Source organism: Sparus aurata, chromosome 12, assembly GCF_900880675.1.
Source record: "Sparus aurata chromosome 12, fSpaAur1.1, whole genome shotgun sequence".
Classification (NCBI taxonomy): Eukaryota; Metazoa; Chordata; class Actinopteri; order Spariformes; family Sparidae; genus Sparus; species Sparus aurata.
In genome coordinates, this window is record NC_044198.1 from 25,288,638 (window position 1) to 25,312,228 (window position 23,591).

A 23,591-nucleotide genomic window follows, 5' to 3' on the forward strand; every position below is an offset into this window, starting at 1 on the left:
GTTTAGGGTAAGACTGGTAGCAGGGATGGGACACGTTCTCCAGTGATTCAGCATCAATAGACTGAGGCTGATGTTGAGAAAAAAGGTGTGTATATCAGGAGCTGTCTGACATTTATAGCTGGAGTTTTATGCATTTATGGTTCTACAGAGGTTATGTCTGTTGCCTTCAACGTTACGCACTTCTTGTAAAAATGTAAATATGAAGAGCGGCTCAGTCGTATTTCAGTAAAATCAGACACCCTTCGGGAGCTCAGCCCTGCAGCAAACACCTCGACTACCAGCTGCTGGATGGGTGTTTGTGTTGTTGTTGTTTGAAAGGCTAAGACTCTGCTCTCTGTGAAACTGAGGGCTGTTCTGATACAATAAATGAATACCAGCAATCGTGCAACATTCATTCACATGTGACAGCCCACCACATCATACATGTTGAGTCCCTGTAGATAGTGCCGTATTTATCACTGTGCCAACAGTCATTCTGTCACTCAAACTGCATTGTCGCAGCAGGAGCCTTGTTGTTTTCTGCTCTGCTCCGGTCATTTGCTCCCGTGAGCGAGTGTTAATGTTTAAAGCTGCTGCTGCTTTCGTAACTGAGGGTTTCTTTGGTTTTAAAATGCTATTTTTGTATTGTTTGGTTGATAGAACATAGAACAAGCTGACTATATGGTTACATGTGACTGGTGTGGAAGTGGCCCATGGTGAATGATTACATTTTTTTTTGAATGCACCTGTGTTTCATGACCAGACTCCTCAGCCACAGCTGTCTGTCTGTACACTGTCTGTAACACTTTGAGTGTTTACAGACAGGTTTACCATACATACTGTTCTGGAAACTTTTACCCCCAGAACGTGTTATTTATGCCTAGTGAGGCACGAGTGTCACAGTAAATATTACCAGCGGTCTTAATATGGCGTCTGAAGTGGGGAGGTTTCAGGCAAATAATCCAGAGTCAGCTGCTAATGATTCAGTGGGGCACACAAACAGGCCTCCTCCAAAAGAGGAAATGCTTACTTCCTAGGTTCTTGTTCCTGTCGCTGCGTCTGCAGATGAACTGCTGCATCCACTGCTCATTCCCACCCTCCCATAAAATCTGCCTGCACAGGCCCACGATACAGTCACATAACCAGCACGGACCATCATCTGCTGGGGTCCTCAGTGATCATTTTTAGGTGTGCAAGTAGTCTCAGTTTGGACCTCGTGAAGTTTGAGTTTCAGTGCAGGTCCCAGTGCTTTGATGTTTTTATTGGCTCAAGAAAATATATAGCCTGCAATGACAACATGTCATTCTTGCCTTCCAAAGGAGGAAGAAGGTCAACTTTGCTTTTATTAGAGTCACCGCCGTGGAGCAACAGTCACACTCTTTTCTATCCTATGTCCCCTTTTTTTTTTTTTTTTTTAGGTTCGCATGTAACTGAAAAAACTGTTAACGCCTCAAAAACTTTCCGACAGTCGCTCAAATGTGCATTAAGTCATATCCTTAGACTGTCGTAGAAAATCCACCCAAGTCCTTCACAGAGGAATCCACAGTCCAGCAGCATTAAACCACTTCAACAAGTTATCCACTGGCTTGTAGACAACCGGAAGAGACCGGGATGGTCTAATTTTTCGCATCAGGCTTGCTCACATATGGCACAGAATAAAAAAGTAAATGATGCATGTAAATTGGTATAAATTGTTAAACTGAGCACCTTTTAAGTGTAATCTCTCTCCACCTTCCTACAGCTGTATTTGAGTGTTTTTTTAATTTGACAAAAAGAGACAAAACACATAGCTAATGAAGTGAAACATCACAGCTTTGTTAATATCATTAATGTGAAATTGTTTGGTCTCAATAATCACAAAGTAAAAACCTTATATCGTGACAGCCCTAATGCAGTTTCTTGCATTTTAAGAAATACTTACCTCTTAATATTTAATGCTAGCAAGTCAATGAAACAAACTCATTGATATTTCAAAATGCTCATGTTGCACCCTGATCAATCCCACAGGAGCTCATTAGGATGTACAGTTTCCAAATCGCTGTGATGCCCACGAGAATAAATGTTTGGATTGATTTTCAATTTAAACATTTTTTTCAATTTAAACATTTTTTTCAGCAATGACGACCGTAGTTAGACTATCACACCCAGATCTGTAAAGAACAACAGATCAGCGGTTTAAATTCAAGATATTAGTATTTTACAACAACAGCTCCACTTTATGGCAGTTTAGGGTTTGACAAGTTCAAATAATATTCACCAAAAATAAAGATTGAACAACAAACAGTAAAATGATTTCTTAAGTCGGTCTCGAGTAAACCCTCTTTCCTAAACAAATCAATAGAAGATCTTTGGAAAACAGTCTCCCATGCTAACAAAGAAACAGGTGATCATTGTTGTCTCCAGCTGCATCCTCTTCAAAGTGTTTTTCTTCTTTTGTGGTGAAGAGACAAACATAATGCCGTGAGTGATGCCAAACTGGGCCTTTGATCTCACTGATCGAAACTAAACGCTCATTTCAAAGAATCCAAATGGTCACTCCCCTTTTATGAGGTATATAATGCATTAAAGGCAGGGAGGTCCACCCAGCATCATTGTATTTACAGATAAGCACCTCAGTATTACACACTGATCATCTATTAACGAGCCTGTTATCATGATGTGCACTTTGAGTTATTAACTGTAATGAATTACTAATGCAGAAGTGTTGTATAGACGCCATTCTCTACCATTGCATCTATATCTCAGTTAGTGTTTTAATGGTTCTCGGCTAAAGAAATCTCACCAGTCAGCGTCGGCGCTCACTGCACTCACACACATTTTCTTTGGACTTGATCCTGGAAACAAAAGGTTATTTATGATTGTGTTGTCTGTCTGCTCTTGGAAGAGAAAACAACAGTACCTATTAATGTGAGCCAGCGCTATCAGAATGTAAATACTGGAAAAATTACGACCTCGTCGTGAGGAGCCAGGGTTTCTCCTTGCACATGCTCAGTGTCTGCCTGCAGAGGTGTTTGTAGGTCAAACCTGGCCACTTTTCTCCGGTGTATGTAGGGTGCTGGTGTAGTGTTAATGGGCCCGTGGAGGGGGTGCTAATTGATTCATTCTCCCCACTCTCGTTCTCATTATCACCTGTTCCCAGGGTAGAATGTATCTCTCCAGGTTCCCCCGCAGCCTCCCACGTGTCCCTCTGCCCTCCCTGCAGTTTGACTGTCAGGGGACAGGTGGCAGGGAGAGTCCCAAACCTGGGTCAGGACCACAAATGAGAGGTGGAGGTGGAGGAGGACAGACGTCTCTGAGATTAGGTTATTGTTGCATCTGGCTGAGTGAACCGCTAATGATGGTGTTTATTAATCAGCTTTCTCCTCTCCTCTCCTCCCCACCCCTCCCTCTGTTCACAGTATTCGCAGCGTGATGCAGAAGTACCTCGAGGAGAGAGATGAACTGACATTCGACAAAATTTTCAACCAGAAAATTGGTAAGTCTCAGTCAGATTTCTTCAAAGCACATTATCCGCTCCGAAAGAATCAGATGAAACGCCCGAGACGTTGTAATAGAATTGCCAGTATTCAGTAGCATTCCTCATCCACACACAATTAAATAAAACAATCATCGGAAAGGGTTTTAGTTGAATGTGATCACATTCACACAATCACTGTACATGATTCCTCTGAGCTGCTGAGGACATGTTTTCAATTTCAATGGAGAAAATATCTGTACTGAAGGCTCGCTGGCAAACTGCTCCTCTGAGCTTCTAACCATGTCGGTCCTAATGGGCGGATGGAGTTTGTTCGGGGTATTAAGTCCGCTCATCTGCTGATAAAAGTATAGATTGTTATCAGCTTTAAAAAGCTGATGCCAGTATCTATATTTCAGAGTATAAACACGAAGGATCCTTTTAAATAAGTTTTGAAAGAATTCCCCCTGAAGTTTCTCAAATTAGAAAAATTGCAATTACACAGAATTTGAGGCCGTTATTATCAACGATATCTGTGTACAAATGTACGAAAAGCTGGAACAGACAAACAGCTCAGTGATTCCATCTGCTCAAGAAGTCTCCTGGGCTCATGTTCTCCACATTGATTTCACATCCATTTGCTTTGTTGTTGTGGTTTAATTTCATGGTTCAAAAAAAGTTCACGTCTTGACTGAACCAATTTTAGGAATTTTCAACTTATCACTGAATCCAAATCATCCACAGTGTAGTGCGCTTTCATTAATGCCACTGAACAACAGCTGCTGTGTTGTTCAGTGTAATGTGCACCTACATGCACCAGATATGACCCCCGGCACATTGATCGCTGGTGGTCAGAGGTGAGGTGTCGTTATTGGTGTTGCTGGGGTTCTTCCATTACTGCTGCTCGTCCTGACATCCATACTCGCAAAAGCTGACTGGACAAAAGCTATTGATCACAAATTCATCACTTTCTCCACATTTTGACACCATGCTGCCTAAAATAAACCACCCAATTGTTGTCCAGACAAAGCATTGTTTTTCCATCCTCATTCTCATTTTTAAATAATTTTAGCTCATTCATGGAGCATCATTGTCTTGAAGCCCTGAATCATCCAAGTCATGATTTGTTTTTAGCAGCACAATGGTAACAAATACTCGCTGTCACTTCCCAACGCAGACTCGTTCGCCTGGCGTCCTTGTTTGTGTTAGTGCTTCTGTTGTCGATGCCGTGGCTCAATGCAGAGCGTCATGCTTCCTGCTTCCTCCTGCCCTCCAGTCGGTAGCAGCGCCTCTGCGCCGGCTTCTCCGAGTGTTTCCATTCTGAGCAGACGGGCTGTGTGCCAGTAGTTGTGGCGTACCAGGGGACCACAGCCGCCCTGCAGGCTTCTACAAGGTTTACTTACTGTTCTAGGTCTCAGCCCCCCTGTGAGAACAGCCTTCGTTAATTCTCCCTGCCTCCTTCTCTTTGTCTCCAGATCTCCCTCCGTCTCACTTGTTGCTCTCTTTAGTTCTCTGTATCATCACCTCGTACTTCCTCTCTCATTCTGTGTGTGTTTGTGTGTGTGTGTGTGTGTGTGTGTGTGTGTGTGGGTGGGTGTGCACATGCTTATTAGACACCAGTTCGAAACCCCTGACATTCACCCATCCAATAATATTTCACCACTTCCCAGGTGACATTTTGCTCTCTGACTAAAAAGAAGTACAGACGTGCGGTTTCCTGTGCTGGAATAATTAAAACTACACAGACTGCCAGTTCTACATATGATAAACATTCAACTGAGAGAAAAATAATCAGCAACCATTTTGATAAGAAGTAATTAAAATGAAAGAAACAGTCAAACATTTGCTGGTTCCAGCCTCTCAAACACAAGGATTGTTGTTTTATGTCACTGTAAACTGAATCTCTTTGGGCTTTGGACCGTAGCCTGGACAAAGTAAGCAATCTGATAATGTCACCTTGGGCTCTGGGGAGCTGTGAATGTCATTTTTCACTATTCTCTGACATTTGATAAAACAAACAATTAATCCGTTAATGAAAGGAACGATAGAAAGATGGAAATCACACTTTAGGGGGGACTATGGTGTTTACTTTCTAACGATTGGTCCATATAGAGACTAGACTGCAGCTTACAAATATTTCCCTGATCAATACATTTGTTTTCAGGTTGTTGTAGTTGTTTATTGTGTCATGCTTACACAATATGGACTTGTTGCAGCAGGGAAACATTTAGAAACGCAATAAAGTTCTGCATGCTGCAGCTCCCTTCAGCCCATTAGCACGTCCAAAAAGTGACATTTTAAGTTTTGCATTTTTCCGCATATGACTAATGTGCCGGCTCACTGACCGCGACTATCATTTGACTAGAGCCTTTGTGTTTAAAGATGCCGTCTCTGCATTAAACTAAGTCTGAAGACAAGGATTAGCTCGAAGCATTATTTGTAGATCAGCGTGTGGACGTTTTGTCATGTTTTCACCTTCAATTGGTCAAGCACCCGGTATTTGGATGATCGAGATCAAAGTCTCGTCTTTTATAATCATCCAGCCGGAAGAAATGAAGGAGGTTTTACTGTCTAATGTTTTCAGGCTCCTCAGGTAAACCCATTAAACCAGTTTATGTAGCTGGTGGTAATGTACCTGAATGCTTCACATAAGGCTCTCTACACTCTAGTTAATTTTATGAGACAAATAAGACCAGACAGGCTATTTTCTGTTCTACACAATGAACAATCTGAGCTGAGCTTCACAAATATCACATTGTTTAGGAAAAGATTAAGATTTACTTCACGTGTCTGGAAAAGGCCCTTTCTTGTAGGGCTATCATAAATATTCTGAATTCGATTTATACAATTGAATTGTAAAAACACGACATGTGATTGTGAAAATGTTTAAGAATTACATGAAGGTCAAGCTGAAGCAAGCAACAGCAACCATGTGGAGTTCACAGCCTGACTGGACCGCAGAGAGAGGGATTTACACTCCCTGTTAGGAAATATAGCTGACCCAGAGATAAAGTTGTATTCAAGCTATCTCAGCAGCAGTTAGCCAGCAAGCAGAGGGCCAACGTGTAAGAATTACCTACAGGAAAACCATCAATACTGAGTCATTTATTAACTCACTCAGATCGTTGTAGCACCATCAGATGCAGGGACAGAGAGTGAGAGAAGGCGGCGTTGGATACTTTGAAAGACAGGTTCATGTCTCTGCTCACGTTACTTGAGACAAAAACAAAAGTCAAGCGGTTCTCATTTTCGATGACTAATCCACAAGAGATGTCCGTCTGATATTACGTAATCTAGTCCCATCGAAGAGTTCTTGGGTTCATGGGAGTTTGTTGCTTGTGTGTGACGTGCAGGCTCTGCATGCGCAGCAAACCACAATCGCTCTTGATCAATTCATCAAACAAAAGCAGGGCCTGCTTCTGAAATGATTTAATTATTTCCAAATAGAGCTAGAGTTCAGGTTATCTGGAGAAAATTCCTCTATTTTTCACAGGAAATCAAAACGTCCCTTTTGTTTTTCAAATATGGCCAAGCCCTCGAGGGAATAATAGAATGCAATTCAATTTGGCCAAATTTGACGATCCTTCTGTGTAGTGAGGCTGGCCAACCTACAAGTGAACCTATGATGATATTGATTCATTGCTTAGTCTATAAAATATAAAGAAAATGGTAGAGATACACCCCCAACAATTCAATTTTAAACAAAGTGTTTCACTCGCCCTCTTTCCCCGTATTCCTGTTCCTAATGTGTGTGTCCTGTTCAAGTGTGTGTGATGTTTACTGTGGCCACATCATCAAACTGCTCCTCTCTCATCCGTCTTACTGTCTTCATCTGAGCCAGAGCCCGTCCCCTGGTTCCTGCTGGTCATTAGTCCAGCTCTCAGCTCTCATTAGCTGCTCTCCTAGAAAACACTTGTTACCAGGACAGTCAATGTGTCTCTGCCTCTGGGACTTTGACATCCCAGGTAATCAAGGCAGCCTTCCCCTGCTTAATTTCGATGATATAATTACTCGGTCTTGATTGATGTTACAGTGAGCTGGGCGCTTTCTTTTTTTTTACTCCACAGTCGTTGATTTTGCTTTGACAAATTAGAAGCGTCCGACACATCTGTTTCATCATTGTGACTCTCAGTTACCACTTCATATTCAAATCTGCAAACTCCGCCATGGACCAGACTTGGCTCCGACCTGTCGAACCTCGGGGCTGTCCTGTGGTTGGTAGCAGATCCTTTGAGTCTTGTGAGTTGAGAGTCAGAGCCTCTATGGGTCGGACTTGATCGGATGGTATTGGGGAATTTGGAGTCCAGGTCGCAGCCTTGAGCTCTTTGTCAAGTTTCTTGGGCAGTTTCCTGCTGGGAGAGCCTCTGCCATCACGTTGTGCTTCCACTGTCACCTTTGGCCCGGACAGATCATACCCTGCTGATTTGGTTTCAATTACCAGTTTAATCACGCCGAGTTGAGTTGAGCCCAGCCACACCCACGATGAACCCCCTCGCCCCCCTCAAACATGACCGTGTTGTGATTGCAAGATGTTTGTTCAAGAGAGCCGAAAGAAAGACATTATTAAAGATTCTCTGTATGTTCAGCTGTCAGTACGTTTGTAGCTTCTAACTGAATCTCTGTAGTTGGGAGTTTGTTGTTTGTATTCTCAGATATCTGCTGTGTTTTACCTTTACTGTTTCAGAAGTCGTGTTAAGTTACAGCTGGTGAAAACACAACATTACCTGATTTTGCTGCTTCATATCAAAGCTTCATAACTAAATAAGGGGGACTTTTATTACGATAAATTAATATGAAATGAAATGTGTTTATCACCAAGTAGCAGAGCTTTAATAGCAGGTATTCTGTGAGTATTTATAGCCTCTCTGTTGACCGCTGCTCTTGAAAAGAGCGACATCAATCAGACAGGGGCAGCACATGTGTATGTAAAAGCCTCAAGGGAGTGCTGTTGCCATGAAGGGGTGTACGTGGGCCGCGACTGTGTTCAGGTGTGTGATTGGTGTCAAGTGGCATCCAAAGGGAACGCCAGGACTCGAGGTTTCCCGGCAGAACATTGCAATGCAATAAGAAGATCGATATTATTCACTCCACCTGCTGACGTCAAATGAAAGACATTGATGGTACGTTTATCCAAAGCACTCTGCAGTTCACCTCTCCTCCACTCACACACATCAAATTCAAACATCAATGGCAGCGAGCTCCCATGTAAACCGCTGAGAGCCGTGTGGAGTCGATCGAACAGCTCGCCCTGTGATCAGTGGACCACTGGTGACCACAGCTGCCCTGCTGGAGCCATCTTGTGTATATTTAAGGTCCTTTTACGGGGCTATGGCTTTAAAACCAGTTAACTGGACACATAGTTTCCATTGAACTCGCAAGTTAGCTACAGTTGATCAAATCTGCCCGTTGTCATTTCTGCATAATACACGAATGATTGCGGTGAAAGAGCATATGCGCGATGCTGGAACGAGAAGACCGCTGTTGCTACAGTGACTTCAGGTCAACTTATCTAGCCTCTCATAACAACCCTTTATGTCGAGTCTCAAGTTGTACCTGTAACACTCGGGGTTTAGTGCCAATCAGTGATGTGAATCTATCAAATAATCTGTCGAGTCTCTCAGTCAGTGCGGGAATCATTCGTGAGCCTCCCTCCTGCTTTACTGTCGTTTTTTTATATGCTCTTTTAGCTCGATCCATTAACAGAACAACAGAGAGATGTGCAAGAAGTGATGAGCTCAGGCGGCGCAGCATTAGGCAGCGCAGCTTAGGGAAATAGTTGCGATGCTGGGAGCATCACTGACAGTCTGTGCACTGTACACATCTGAATGGCAAATGTGTGGTTTTGCATGAAACAAGAGATAGCTGTCCAGTGGACTCAAACGCAGCATGACGTGACCACGGAGGAGTTCAGGTTGTATTTTCAGCGATACAGCAAGTAGCCACAAACCCAAACCTGACGCTTTACAGTCTGATAAAGTGACAACAAGCTTCCTGTTTCCTGTTTTATTCAAACTGTTTTTATTCGAAAAGTAAAATAATTGAGATTTCTATTATTTAAATGGTTCGAAAATGATTTTATTTGCAACACATTTTCTAAAGTAAGACCCGCCCTGTCTCAACAGGACACGGAGGCTCTTTCATGCTTTAATTATCAGCCCGCCTCTATTATTGCTTTGCCCTTCAGCTCATTTAAAATGCCGCCACAGAGGTTTTGATACAGACAAAATTGTCAGACCTCAACACACCTGTCTCATTCTGCTGACACTGGCTGCCATTGTCAGCTAGAATTGATTTTTAAGAGTTCTTTCATTTGAAAATCCTATTATTTCACACTCGAGCGTGCCCTCTAATTTCAGCCTCTGAAGTATTACGGATTGTTTCGTCTAATATGTGAAATCTACCGTCAGTTTAACGAGTTAACAAAAAACATTTGTCCAGATACAAAAGGAAACAATTGGAGATTTTTTTCCTCTCAAGAACAGTTGCGGTCGGCAGGGCGGTTCAAAGTGAGGGTGGTGTGACGGAGCATTGCTAAGGACTGTGTATTTGGACACAAAGCATGGGAACACATGCTCTCGATCGTTACCCTGCATTGCATTAAGAGTTTGACCTGTATTGCATAAATATCTGTTAAATGTGAATCACAGAGATCCGTGGTTTGTTCCAGATAGTGGGTTTACCTATGTTGGATCTCATTCACAGTGGATTCGTCATGCATAGAGATATGTTGTCCTTCTCAGTCAGATTGCAGGGTTCAAGCTTCACAATTGGAGGTGGATTTTAATCAGCAGTCGCAGAAGCCAGGGCTGTGAGTTTGCTTTTGATTTTAGCACTCTTAACGTGCTTCGTCCTTGAGCTCAACAAGCCTTGTTGACTGTCATGACAACCAAGGTCAGGAGGGAGACGCTGCAGTGCTGCTGGAATGTTTATCCTCAAGGGCAGAGATGCAGCCTTAACAAGTCAACTTTCAGAGCCGTTTGGCAAGCATGACATTTTATTGTGAAATATTGAATTAGTATTAGGAGGTGAATTGGATTAGATTAAGTAGGGCGAGTTTGTGCCTCGAATGAATCAAACCTCAAGATCTGAAAGAGCGTTTTCATTTGGAGAGCATCCTTTACAATCTTCTGCAGTTCATGAACTCTGCCGTCCGGACTCCTGAAGGGATGTGAGTCAGTGACTTATTTTTTCGGTGTTACAAACCCGAAGAAGCGGCGTTGAGGGGGATCCACCTGTCTTTACATCAGCTGGATGGCGGCCAGAGCTCTGTGAGAACCTGGCTGTGAGTAGATTCCTGCTTGTGAAGTCCATGGACCACACAAAATCAGGGTCAGGCTGGATGGCCATTATGTAATGGACATTTTGTATGCTCTAAATATAGCAGGCATAGTGGCCACAACTTCTCCTTGAATACTTTTTTTGGGGCGTTATGTATATGGTTTTCAACGACTACATTCAGTGTTCTAATTCTGGCTGTCTTTAATACGAAAATACTCGTGTTAGTGATGTGCCACATTAAGAGGCTGAACGTGTGCATCATATCACACATTATCACACAGTTCTGATGTTGTGGCTGCTTCTTTTAAAGCTACACTAATCAGTATTTTTATCTTAATAGACCTACAGATAAATATCACCTCCCTGCAGCTCCCCTCGGCTCTGTGGGGCAGTTCAACCGGAGAAATTATGAGAGAGGAGATGAACCACTGTAAGCATTTGGAATATAAACTTCTGCTAACACCAGAGATGGCGGATATTTGACCCATATCTCGCCCCTTTCCCCCCCAAAAGCCAATCGTGTGCTTTTATAACAGTCGATCCAGGGAACATGTCAAGCTGATTGTGTTGTTGCACACAGCGAAGGTCAGGTAGACTCATGTGTCACATCACAGCGAGTTGGATTGAGCCGTTGAAGAAGTATTTAAACCATATTTGGGGGCAGTCAACAAACTTCTTGGGGTTATTATTATTTATTTTTTTGTTAGATTGGCTGCTGACCATTTAAAGTGAAGTTGTGGCACACTGCCCATTGATCAAGATAGGGGCCTGGTCTTGTTAGACCAAAATAACTACAACTATTAAGATGACTGATTAATCATTTCAGTCATTTTTGTCACGTGTCCTGGTTCTGTCTTCTAAATGTGAGGATTTGCAGCTTTTCTTTGTCATTTGTGGCGGTTGATGGAGAGTGTTTTTGGGTTTGAACTGTTGGTTGTACAAAAGAAAACGATTTGAAGATGTGACTTCGGGCTTTTCATGATTTTCTGTTTTGATCTTTTATAGCCGTAACATTAAATCAAGTGGGAAAATAATCCACACATTAATCACTAATGAGTGGGTAGACGTGCCTGTGAAGGCTTTGGTTTAACATCTGTCAGCTCTCCCTGTTTTTGATGAATATAATTGCCCACTGTTTTAACATAGTGGATCAATGTAATGACTGAAGCTCAATCTACGGCCCCTTAATGACCAGAAATCAATTATTCCTGCTTCAGAGACTCGCAGGCCAGTGAACCCACATTTTACAGCAAGTAAAATAAACACTATGACATCAAGTAAAACCATGTAGACCAAAAAAAAATCAATGACTACAGTAGTAGTAGGCGAGTACTGAATAGTGTTGATCAATCACATTGTCTGGGGCAGATTTTTATACTGTCTTTTTAAACTTCTGGCATGCTGCAATACATCTTCTTTACTTTCTGACTTATAGCTGCAGTTAGATTCTGAACACTTAACTGCACTTTGCAGACTTGTACACCCAGGCTTAAAAGGGAGTACTTATTATATCAGTGCTTGTGTTCTTTGTACTGTGAGGATCCTTCTGCTGCTGTGTCATGCAAATCTGCCCCAGGGGAATGAATAAAGTGCCTGTCTGTCTACTTTTGTAATAAAATGACTCATGTTAAATTGATATCTTGCCTTGTATGCCTCAGGAGCAATGACATGTTTAAATAAGCAACCTTTCATGTTCACGTTGCTCCTGTATTTTCTGTTGAAATAATGACAAATAAAACAGTCCCCGGGGGATTAAAACCCAGTACAGGCAAATTAAATAATTTCTCCAAGATTATGAATAAATCACCAGGTCAGTGGCATACATACTGAGGATAAGATGCTTCACTGCATTTCTTTGTGTCTCACGATTAGTTCTCTGATCAGTGGCGATAAAGTTGAATCTAATCTACCTCATGAGGTCAGAGCTTTAAAGTGATCCGCAGTGTTGAAATATCATTCATAAAAACTGTGTGGAACAAAACAAGTTAATAAGCAAAGTCTCCCCCTCCATCCTTCTTAAAATATGAAAGTGTTGACTGACAGAGAGTTTGAGTCAGAGAAGGAATCCAAAGGAAGCTCGGATCGTTGGCGAGGTTATTGGACCCTCTGTGTTTTCATTTGGATTGCATCATCTCCGCTTCTCTGCCGCGCTCTGTTTTCGTGCTTCAGCCATCATGTATTCTTCTTCTTCTTCTTCTTCATTCTTTCCTCATGTCCCCCCTCTTCTCTCACTCTCTGCCTTGGCGTCCTCGCTCTCCATCTGTCAGACTTCTGGAATGGATGATGGAGAGTCGCGCGTTGCCTAGCAACTGCGGTTGCCATGGGAACCCGACCAGAACTGCTGCATTTGCTTGTCGACGGGGAGAAATGAAATTGATTAAAGGAGGAATAAAATAGGTGATGAGAATTGGAGAGAGGAAATGGAGAGGACAACGACGTTAAGAGCAGAGCAATAAATGGAGAGAGCCCGAACCATCTCTCTCTCTCTCTTTTTCTGTTCTTCCCTTTTTTTCCCAGAATGCATCGTTTCTCCTGGAGGCTAGGATGAGTATGTCAACAGACTGTCCACGCCTCCAGTCCTTCTCACGTCTGTCCTTTATTCATCCATCATGATTCACACTATCTTCACATCAGAGGAATCTGATTGCAGCTCGATGGAGTTACAGACAGCAGATCACAGTTACTGGACTGTGATAAAGTAATGCAGTATTTATATTTCTAAAAAACTGAACTATCGTGGTCAGATTATTCTACGTCAGAAGCTTAATGATAACCACACATGACAGTAGCTTTTGATTAGGATGATGATCACTGACTACATTTTCACAGTAGGTCTCAGACACACAGTGCAGCTTAAAATGTTTTACGGGATAAGAAACTAAAGACTAATAAAAACAATGTAAAAATATCCACTAGAAACGCGCTTTTCCGGGGTGACTTCATTGTGCATTTACAGCTGTTCATGCTTTTGTGTCCACCTGCTCTCTGCACAACCAGCCCTGATGAGTTCCCCTCAAAGAGGCGAGAAATTACGCTATTTTTGGTTTGACAAAACAGTCTCACCACAAGTCCGACAGTGTTGCTGCTCTGAGGCGTTTGACCCTGTCACGTTGGACTTTGCTCAGCTATAGATGAGACTGATGATGTGTCATTTTACGGAACATGTATTGAAATTAATTATGACACGTCTACAGATCCACCCACATTATTTATTTATTTATTGGGAGGAACTTAATGTTAGTATGATACGCAGACCCATCAGTCCATTACTCTGACCATGTTGGTGATACTTATACTCCTTGACTGGAAGCAGGCTCACATTCTACACGAAAACATCTACATGACTGAGCGAATATAATAAATAACAACTTAACTTGAGCACCTCAGAGTTTAAGCTCTCTCTCAAAGACATTTCATATGAGTGTTGAGTCAGTAAAAGTTCTTAAAAAGTTGATAGACAAAATATTAGATTAGATAAATTGTTGAGTCATTGTTCAAGCATTTGCTGCTTTTCATTGTAATTTATGATCTGATTATTTTTGGACTAATTAATCTTGTTGGTCTATAGCAGCCCTGTGTAGTCTTGTGTTTAAATGTGGTTGTATTGACTCATTCACACCTAAAAAAAACAGGCTCCCTCTTTGATTAAAATGTTCATCTTCGAGACACACTGACGTTCTCACCTCCTCACCTCTAAAACCTCAAAGGCAGAAGGTGTCATATCTGGATTGGGCTCGATGGTGAGAATGTTAAGAGCCGACTTCCTTCACATATGAAGATTAACACGATACTGCACATACTTTACATTGCGGTGTAGCACATATCCTGCTTTTATTACAGACACACTCACTCATATTCTCCTCCTCCTCTGTGACGTGTAGCCCAAGAATATCTAGAGCTTATGAGAAACGCGGTTTGCTAAAGGCCACTAAGATACATAAATATTAAAGAAACTGATATGTTGGATAATTTTCCCAAAAAAAAAAATCCCACATTGTCATGTAAACATGAACCGAGCCAACTGACGTACTGTTGAGAACGGCTCAGTTCCCAGGCTGTATTTTTAGTCAATAACGTTGATGATGGAGGGCTTTTGAATGAGGTTTTTTTTTTTTTTTTTCGGAAACAGAACCCGGAAGTTCTGCCTTCGCCGTGCCACTATCGCCTGCGATAGCTCCCTTCGCTTTGGACTCTCTTGCTGTTTTGTTCCCCAAGAGGTCGTTACTGTCGTGGTATTGATCAGTAGTTTGTGTGTTAAAGTCCACCAAAGTCAAACAAACTCAGATTTACTGAGTTGACGTTTGTTTCCAGTGAAATCAATGTACTTCACTCAAAACTTTGGCTGTTTTGGATGCTGGTGTGAGCGAGTTTGTACCCATCATGCCACTGGCAGCACACCTCATGTCCTCATAACCTTCCAGGGTTGCTGGTTATCATGGCGTTCACAACAGGCCAATATTTCTCCTCTCTACACGCTGCAGAGACAGATGTCAGTTTTTCGCTTTGTTGCCCGCTTTCCATTTTTTCCTCTGACCCATCCTGTCTCCCTTCCAGATTTTGGCAGCAAGTTGTGTTTGCGTGTGCGTGCATGCGTGTCTCTGCGTGTGTGTGTGTGTGTGTGTGTGTTTCATAATTGTGAATTTGAACTGGTTCTTATCGTTGTTTATCTTCATCTTTTTATAAATATGAACATAGCTAGCATGTCAAAGGTTACTCCATCTGTTGATGACAGAATCAGTCTCATCTCGTGTGTTCTGTCTGGTCGTAATGGTCCCAAATTAGAGCTGATTGGATGAATCAATAAGGCGTGAACTCTTAAATTAATCTCCAGCTATATTAATAATTGATGAATCAGTTTTCAATATTGATATTGCAACACTATTGTAGACTTATCCCCAAAATCTATTAACACAATACGATTTCTATTAAATAATCGGTAGTTATGTTGATATAATAATGCGGGAAGTCCTGTAAGTTCAGAAAATGACTTTAAAACCAGGAAAAGACAACACTTACATCAGATCATACGATATGTAGTCTGGTATCACGGTAACAATATATAATGTATACATTGCCCAGCCCTAATTCCTACAGAGATGGACATTTCTGTTAGATATAAGAATCTCTTTGTAACCTGAAACACAAGTCTCGCTCATGGAGAAGTTGTTTCCTCATCTGGATTGTCAAAATCACCTGTGGTCAGCCGTGACTTTGGAAATATTATTGCTAGCAGTTCCTCTCGTTGAACTTCAATCTCGCCTCTCCAGCTCTGACTCACGTTTCCACCGTCGTCTCCCTGCAACAACTCACCTGTTGCAAGATTTCAGAGGGAGATTTCTTGAGACTTGTGTAACAAAAAGGTTTATGTCCGTAAATTCGCCACACTCTTCAATTAATACCCTCAGCTTGTCAGTGGCAGAAACAGAACTTTGATGGTCGTAGTTTTTCCCAATTCAGTAACAAGTATTAATCGTTTCGTATCAAAACATGTGAATATGGATGTGATTGGACGTGCAGGATGATGCGATGAAGCTGTTTTAACATGCTGAGTCGAACCCAGCTAGCAGGCCTGCAGACGCTCTCCATATGCTCACATTCGTCTAGTTAGGTCTTAACCCACATGTAGAAAATCATATTGTCTGCTCTGTGTTGTCTCACCACAAGCAGCGCCTGGTTGAGTGTGTGGGGGAATTCTCACCTCTCACAGCTTGTTGTTTTTTTTTTTTTTTATACAAACTAAAGTCTTAAGGTGTTCATAATCTGCTCACAGTCGTACAGTAAGTACAGCATGTTCAAATGTCATGAGTGTAGTATCGGTTATTATATTCAATGCAGCAGGCTCTGTAAACAGTCAAAGTTGTTCCAGGACGAGACATCCGCTCTGTAATTTGTTTTACGTTTTGCAAACAGTCCTGTGGTGATGAAGCTGGATGTTGAAAGCATGAAAGTCTCTTCCCAGCCAGAGTAAACGGGCTTTCACTGTCAGTCGTTTTCTTTATAGATGGCTTTTAACCTCAACTGGCGATATGCTGTCATCATCATAAAGGAAGTGTCTTTAAAATTAGCATTTGAAAGCAGACACATTTCTTTTTAAAGGTATTGCTAACATCAATGCGCAGCGCACAACCCTGGATCAGGGTTTCCCTTTACACCTGGGAAATAAGACGAGAAGATTTTGTTCTTATGTCGAAAATGAAAATTGAGAGATTCAAAAACGGAAATCGCCTCGCTGATCGAGGCTTAACTGCACCTGATGTTCAGGCGGTTCCGGATTTTATGGATTATGATATAAAGCGTCAGTTCTTGTGCCTTTTTTCACCAGCTGATAACAGACCTCAGGGGACTCAAATGTACAGTGTGGGATGGATTTACATTCAGTCAAATGAACAGTAGACCGCATGTGAGCTTTTTTCTTCAGTTTTTACAAGTGCTGATAGCACAGACAAAGCCAACACATAAAAGTATGTAGAGCAGAGCTGCTGATTGGTTGTTTAGCCTTTTAGTTGATGAGCTGAAAATTAATCTGCACCTATTATCACTATAAACTGAACATGTTGGTCGGGTAAAAAAGAGACATTTGATAATGTTACATGGTACTTGGTGAAAATACATTTTTCACAGGACATTTTGATGTTAAAATGGTAAAAGCTAGCTAACTGCGGATTACCTTAACCAAGACCAACCAAAATTACAACCTCCGTCAATCATGCAAAAACTCGCTGGCTGGGCGATCACCCCTCCTGGGCCGCTGCCCCGAGGTTTCAAACTTTCTCCTATATCACAAAAACAGCTCAGCAAAATGTGTTTCTGAAGATATTTGAGACAACAAACAAACTGTGCAGCTGTGGAAACTTTAACTCTGCAGTGTTCAGTTTTTATAGTTTCCAAATGCGCCGCTTCAAGCTCGAAGCCACTGATTTGCATGAAGTGGTGGGAAATTCAACTTTATGCAAACGAGGCGCAGGCAATACAGCACCTCATCTCTCGAAACACAACCACCTTTATGAGATTGTCCTGCCTGGCTTCCCATGTAGACTATTGAATGGAGTATCTGGTCAGTTTTCAAAATGAATCAGACTAATTAAGAAACCGTTAATGACCTACCAACCCGAGGTAAAAGTACAAAAAGCAAGAAAAATGATTAAATAAACTCAGGCTACAGACAGATGCCCAGGAGCATGAAGTTGTAACCTATTCGAAACTAACCTCCATTTGAACAAAAACACACCAGAACTGACAAAAGATGTTTTTGTTCTCACACTATCAATCCTCTGTTTTTACGCTTGTTTATACACACGTATTTCTGCCAAATGTGGTGCTTGTACTGTATTGGAATTCTTCTGTGATTAACAGCAAACAACTCTTTTGTAAGTCGTGTTTACGCCATTGTGTTTTTATTCTTTATAATGTTTTCTCTTTGGGGAGACAGCCAACGCAGCCTTGACCTCCATCATATACAGTGTCACTGATCATGTAAAGTACAGCCTACATACCACATGACTGCATATTTCTGTAGCTTAACCCCGCCTCAGAATAACAATATATAATGTGACTAGCTTAGACATGCAGTGACTTTGCTATAAGCCTGTGAATTAAGGGAGTGACAACAGAGAGGAATCAACAGAGCAACACGTACTGCCCATTTCATCCCCGTAGCCGTTTTGTAGTAGATTTGTCAATGATACTGTGCCAGTGTTTTATTTAAAACCCACTTTATAAAATCGCAATTCAAAGCATATTGTCAGACCTCAGTAATTAGCATTTTTGAAGCTAATATTAGCGGCCTTTAGCCCACACTCACACTTGGTAATCACCATCAGACAGCAGAACAAGAGAGCAGCAGGGCTGTGAGAATACTTAACATTGTTTGCTAATCCTGATGTTGTACTAGAATGAATATCTGCCACATTGTGCAACACACACACACACACACACACACACACACACACACACACACACACACACACTGGTCTGCTCGGTGCTGGCTCTCCTCCACCAGTAAAGGTCAGTGTATGTATAATGCAACACAGTCATCCCCGGTCTCACATGACCCTTCAATACAAAACCTTTTCTCTCTTTTTTACCATAGATAAAACTGAATAATGTTTATTTTTTCAATACATCTTCACCTTAAAATCTGTTATTTTGCTTCTGTGAAGTCAAACCTCACATTCAAACAAAAAAAAAACTGTGTGTTTCAACTTGACAATAAATCAGAAACGTACAGCTGAATAACTTGAGTAGTCTCTGACAGAAAGAGGTAGTAGAGGTCTCGGCTACATACCTATTTGCTAGTGAATGCTTCTACTGGATGTTGACCCAACATGTTTATATAAGATAATAACATGAGGGTGAATGAAACACGTGTGAAAACTTGCACTTCCTGAAAGATAACATTCATCGAAACAAACAGAAAGTGAGGAGACAGCAAAGAATAACTTCTGTGAGACAAAAGAATAAGTCTGACGGTGCTGATACAGTACTTTTTTCTTAAAGGGACAGTTAACCCCATAATCAACAACCTGTCGTCTTAGCTGTAGTGCCATCTGTGCATCATGATTGTTAACCTGATATTGAAGAGATGTCCGCCTTCTCTTTAATATAATATAACTAGGTGAAACCCAGCTTGTGGTGCTCGAAGCGTCAAAAAGAAATCATGACCTGGTTACTGAAGATAATCCACTAACCACGTTGACATCAGTTTCATGTAGGAACTACTGTCTTGTTTCACCACACAGAAGGAAGCGTGCATCTGCTTACTAAGCTAGCTGGTGTTATAGCTCAGCAGAAGACAACATTAACCTTTACATCCTGTACTGACGAAAGGCTCTCGTACGTGACAGTGTGGAGTGTAAACAAATGCCATCCTCCCGACTGTTAGCTAGCTTAGTTAGCGTAGGCCAGAGATCTGCTTGCTTTTGAACCACACGTTTGCGTAGACAATTGACATATCTATTCACATACTTGCCTATATACTATGCATGTTACTGAATGGAGGATGCACACATTTATTTGTTGTCCCTGCTGCTGCTGATGTGTTTACTGACTCCTGACCCTGTTGCATCCCCAACCTGGTGCTACATTGCTCCCACCGTTTATGTGCTTATTGGATTTAGCAGACCAGTAGTAGTAACTTAAGGACATCTTACAACCAAGACAAATGGTTGCAGGTACCCAAACTCAGTGTTTAAAGCAATAATATATTATCCTTGGATAGCTAGCTTCTGGTCTGTGAACACATCCATGCTTTCTTCTGGGTGGGGACATGGAAATAGTTCTGACATGAAACTGATCGCAACAAGGTCTGTGGATTATCTTGAGTAACCAGGTCATGATTTCTGGAAACAGACGTTGCTGTTGAATCTAATTTTTGGGGTGTTTTGAGAACCACGAGTCAATTGCCATCTAGTTCCATTATATAGGAGAGAAGGCAGACATCTTGCCAGCTGATGCCTCCAAAAGTTAGCAACTCACACCCTAACAGTCTAGGTAGACAAATAGCAGAACACTTGGGGGAGAAACATGGATCATTTATTTCTGGCTTTACTATCTCAGGCAAGATTCTGGTGATATTGATTCTGCTTATTCTGATGTTTTTTGGAACATGAGATTTTATGATTCTTTTTGGTTAAATGTAATAAAAGTATTGTCTGTCAGGTTAGACAAAAGTCAGTCTGTGATACGTACCTTGGTGCAACGGGAAGGCAGTAAGAAAAAACACCAAATGAATCGACCGGGTTTCTTTTCATTTATCTGCAGCTGACAGTAGTTCAGCATTTTGTCGACGTATTTCAGTCTGTGATCATTTTTAATACGTAATAAATAAGACATTAGAAACTGATGTTCATTTTATGTATCATCCCTCATGGTGACTGCAGAGAAATGGAATAGAAATATGATGCCTGTGTCACAATCAACAGGAATCTTCAAAAGTATTTCAATTGGCCTCTCGTTTATTTCAACTACTGAGAGACAGACTTCATTGTTTGACATAACTTTGGTGCAGTAATCGCACTCGAGCTGATTAATCCACGAGTCAACTGACAGCAAATTACTTTGCAACTGTTTTGATAATCAGTTAAGTCATTTGTCAAGCCGAGCATTTGCTGGTCCCTGATTGTTAAACGTGAGGATTTGCTGCTTCTGTGTCATTGTGACTTAAATCTTTTATTGTTTTGGACTTTTGGTCGAACAGAAGAAGACGTTTGAAGGAGTCATTTCAGACTCCAGGAGATTGACGGACATTTTCTTTGGGCTGAACTAGCAATCGGTTAATCATTGAGTATCGTTCAAAGTTATCTTTTTCAGCATATTGACCAATGGTGATGTAGAAGAACGTACAGCAGGTCCAAACTTGCCTTTCAGAAATCAAATACCTCATTTTGGCTCTGGTTTGAGTTCATGACCGACTCTGGATCCTCCCTGCTCCCGGCTGTGTGTGCGCCAGTGTGATCGACAACAGGCGGTGGTCAGAACAAGCCAACGTGATATTTTTAGACAGTTCAGGTGATCTCGCTAATGAGACAAAGCTCAGAGGAACTCGTGTCTGATTTGAGCCAGGTGTGTGTGTGTGTGTGTGTGCGCGCGTACGTGTCTAGAAGAGGCCATTTGTTGAATTAGCTGGGCAGTGTTGAAGTGTTCAGCGATTAAGGTTAATCCTTGAGTCTTGGTGATGTAAGAACTGTCGTTTTCCCCTCTCTGTCCCTCTCTCTAATACCTCTCCTGCATGTTTAGTCCTTGCTGCTGAAAACCTGTGTGTGTATGTATGTGTGTATGTATGTATGTATGTATGTGTGTGTGTGTTTGGTTGTCAGTAGCACCCATTCTGCAAACAAGGATGCCATGTGCAGTCGGCTGTGTACATACACCATGTGTGTATGCATGTGAGCACATTTATTCGTGTGAGCCTCAGTGTCAGCACGGGAGCAGAGGGGAAATGATGCATCACGTCTGGAGAAGAGATAAAGCAGAGGGGAAGAAGTGAGGATGGATGATAGTAGGCACGAGGCCCAAAACAAATGGGCTCTGCTGCGAGCTCGACTTAAACTGAATCACTGAGGCCACTAAACTGAAACAAAAGCCCCCTTTTAGAAAGCCAGAAGCTCATTTTCTGTTTGTTCTGTGGCTGATTTCTGCTGCTAAACAAGTTACAGATTCTCAGAGCGTTTCAGCGACCTCTAATACAAGACGGTTTCAAAACGTCCTCTGTTGTTATACGTTTATCTTCATACATTTCATAAGTAAGCCCCTTTTTTTTTGTTCTTCTTGCATCACAATTTGCTGTCGATGCAAACTCAACCCGTCTTCAACGTTTACCTGTTGAATGGTGCATCATTGCCACAGCACAACATCTGCACATCCAGCATTTTAGGCATGAATTATGCAATAACACATAATTAAAGAAGTTCTTACCTGTAGTTTTTACACACGTGAGAGGAGAAAAAGTTGAGATCTAGTGAGCAAAGATGGTGGATTTAATATTCGCCAACACCCAACAGCCCCCTTTTTGTACTAATTCATAGATGCATAGATTCATAGATCCATGCATTGAAAAGATGCCCTATGTATCAAGGAAAGTGAGAAAAAAATAACCCTGGATCTGTCATTTTAATCTGCAGCTGCACCAAAAGTTAATATGGTCTATTCTGGGCCGATCTGGGTAAAAGGGGCGGATCCAGGAATTTCCCCGACCCCAGGCTGAGGATCAATGTTGTAGTAAACACTGCGTGGTTCTTCTCAGGAGCAGCAGTTCAACGTCAGGAGCCTGACGACAACTCCTTCTCTTCTCCTTCTCCTTCTCCTTCTCCTTCTTTTCTGTTTGCAGTTTGCAAAACAACATTAAAACAGCATTAAAACAGCATTATGTGGTTTTGGGGAAGAAGTTTTAATCAGAAGAGAAAGATCTTCATTGACGAATTTCTCTCTTTTTTTTTTTTTTTACAGCGAAAACGAAATAATCAAACTCTGTTTTCACAACTGAATAAACTAAATAAACAAACAGACCTTGAAGGAAAAACACAGTTTCACTCTGTTGTACTTTGTTTACATGTGGCGGACCCTGCCACCTTTCTAGCTTCAAACAGTGTTATCGGACCTTATTTTCCTCTGAGAACAGCTTGTTTATTCACTTATGGAAAATATAAATATTTCTGAGTTTGTATTATTACCTCATTAATATTGTAAATATTAAACAATATTTTTGTTATTTTTTATTGCTTATTATTTCTTCAGCATCTTTTATTACCGTCTTATTCAATGTCATTTTTTTTAGTGTGTCTGAAAGTCCATTTTCACTTATTAAGCCCTTTGAATTGCGTTTGACTTGTTTGAAAGGTGCGATATTATGTTTGATTAATCGAGGTTGGTGTGTCAGATTTGACATTATATTAAATGTACGCGTTATAGTCCAGATAATTCTCCCTTCCCTCCGCTTCTCCTTTGTTGTGCCGGCCTTTAGGTGACACTGAAAAATTATTGGAATGACATGTTTCTGAGAACATGTGACACATTTCTTCGTACACATTTCATCACCTTGTTGTCGTCCGTCCATCAAGCTGCTCTCGCACTCTGACGTCTGACAGGACAGATAGAAGGTCGCGGCGACTGAACCGGCTCTTTGTGTCGGGGTTGAGAATCTCGTTAGACGTCTATTTTTTGCTAATACCTGATGCTAATCAGGTAAAGCCACAGAGAGGAGTATACCGAGTCATGCAAACACTGAGCGCCTCTGTGTCTCGGCTACATGCGACACGCTGCAGCCGAGCTCATTACTCCTCTCTGTCCTCTTGATGTGCTGTGAAACCGTCCAGCAGTGTGATAATGCTGCAGACATCAGGGGATCACCACAAGTGACCGGGCCGGCCTCCCGGCGAGCGGCACC

At 41.7% G+C, this 23,591-nt stretch overlaps 1 protein-coding gene across 1 annotated transcript in view; it reads left to right on the forward strand.

Annotated features, from left to right (window-relative positions):
• The window catches only part of grk3 (G protein-coupled receptor kinase 3), a 63,686-nt gene that overhangs the window by 10,363 nt on the left and 29,732 nt on the right, over positions 1-23,591 (forward strand). Inside the window, exon 2 of the mRNA XM_030434676.1 lies at positions 3,378-3,454. Within this exon, the coding sequence (XP_030290536.1) occupies positions 3,378-3,454 (77 nt within the window). The remainder of the gene's footprint in view (positions 1-3,377; positions 3,455-23,591) is intronic.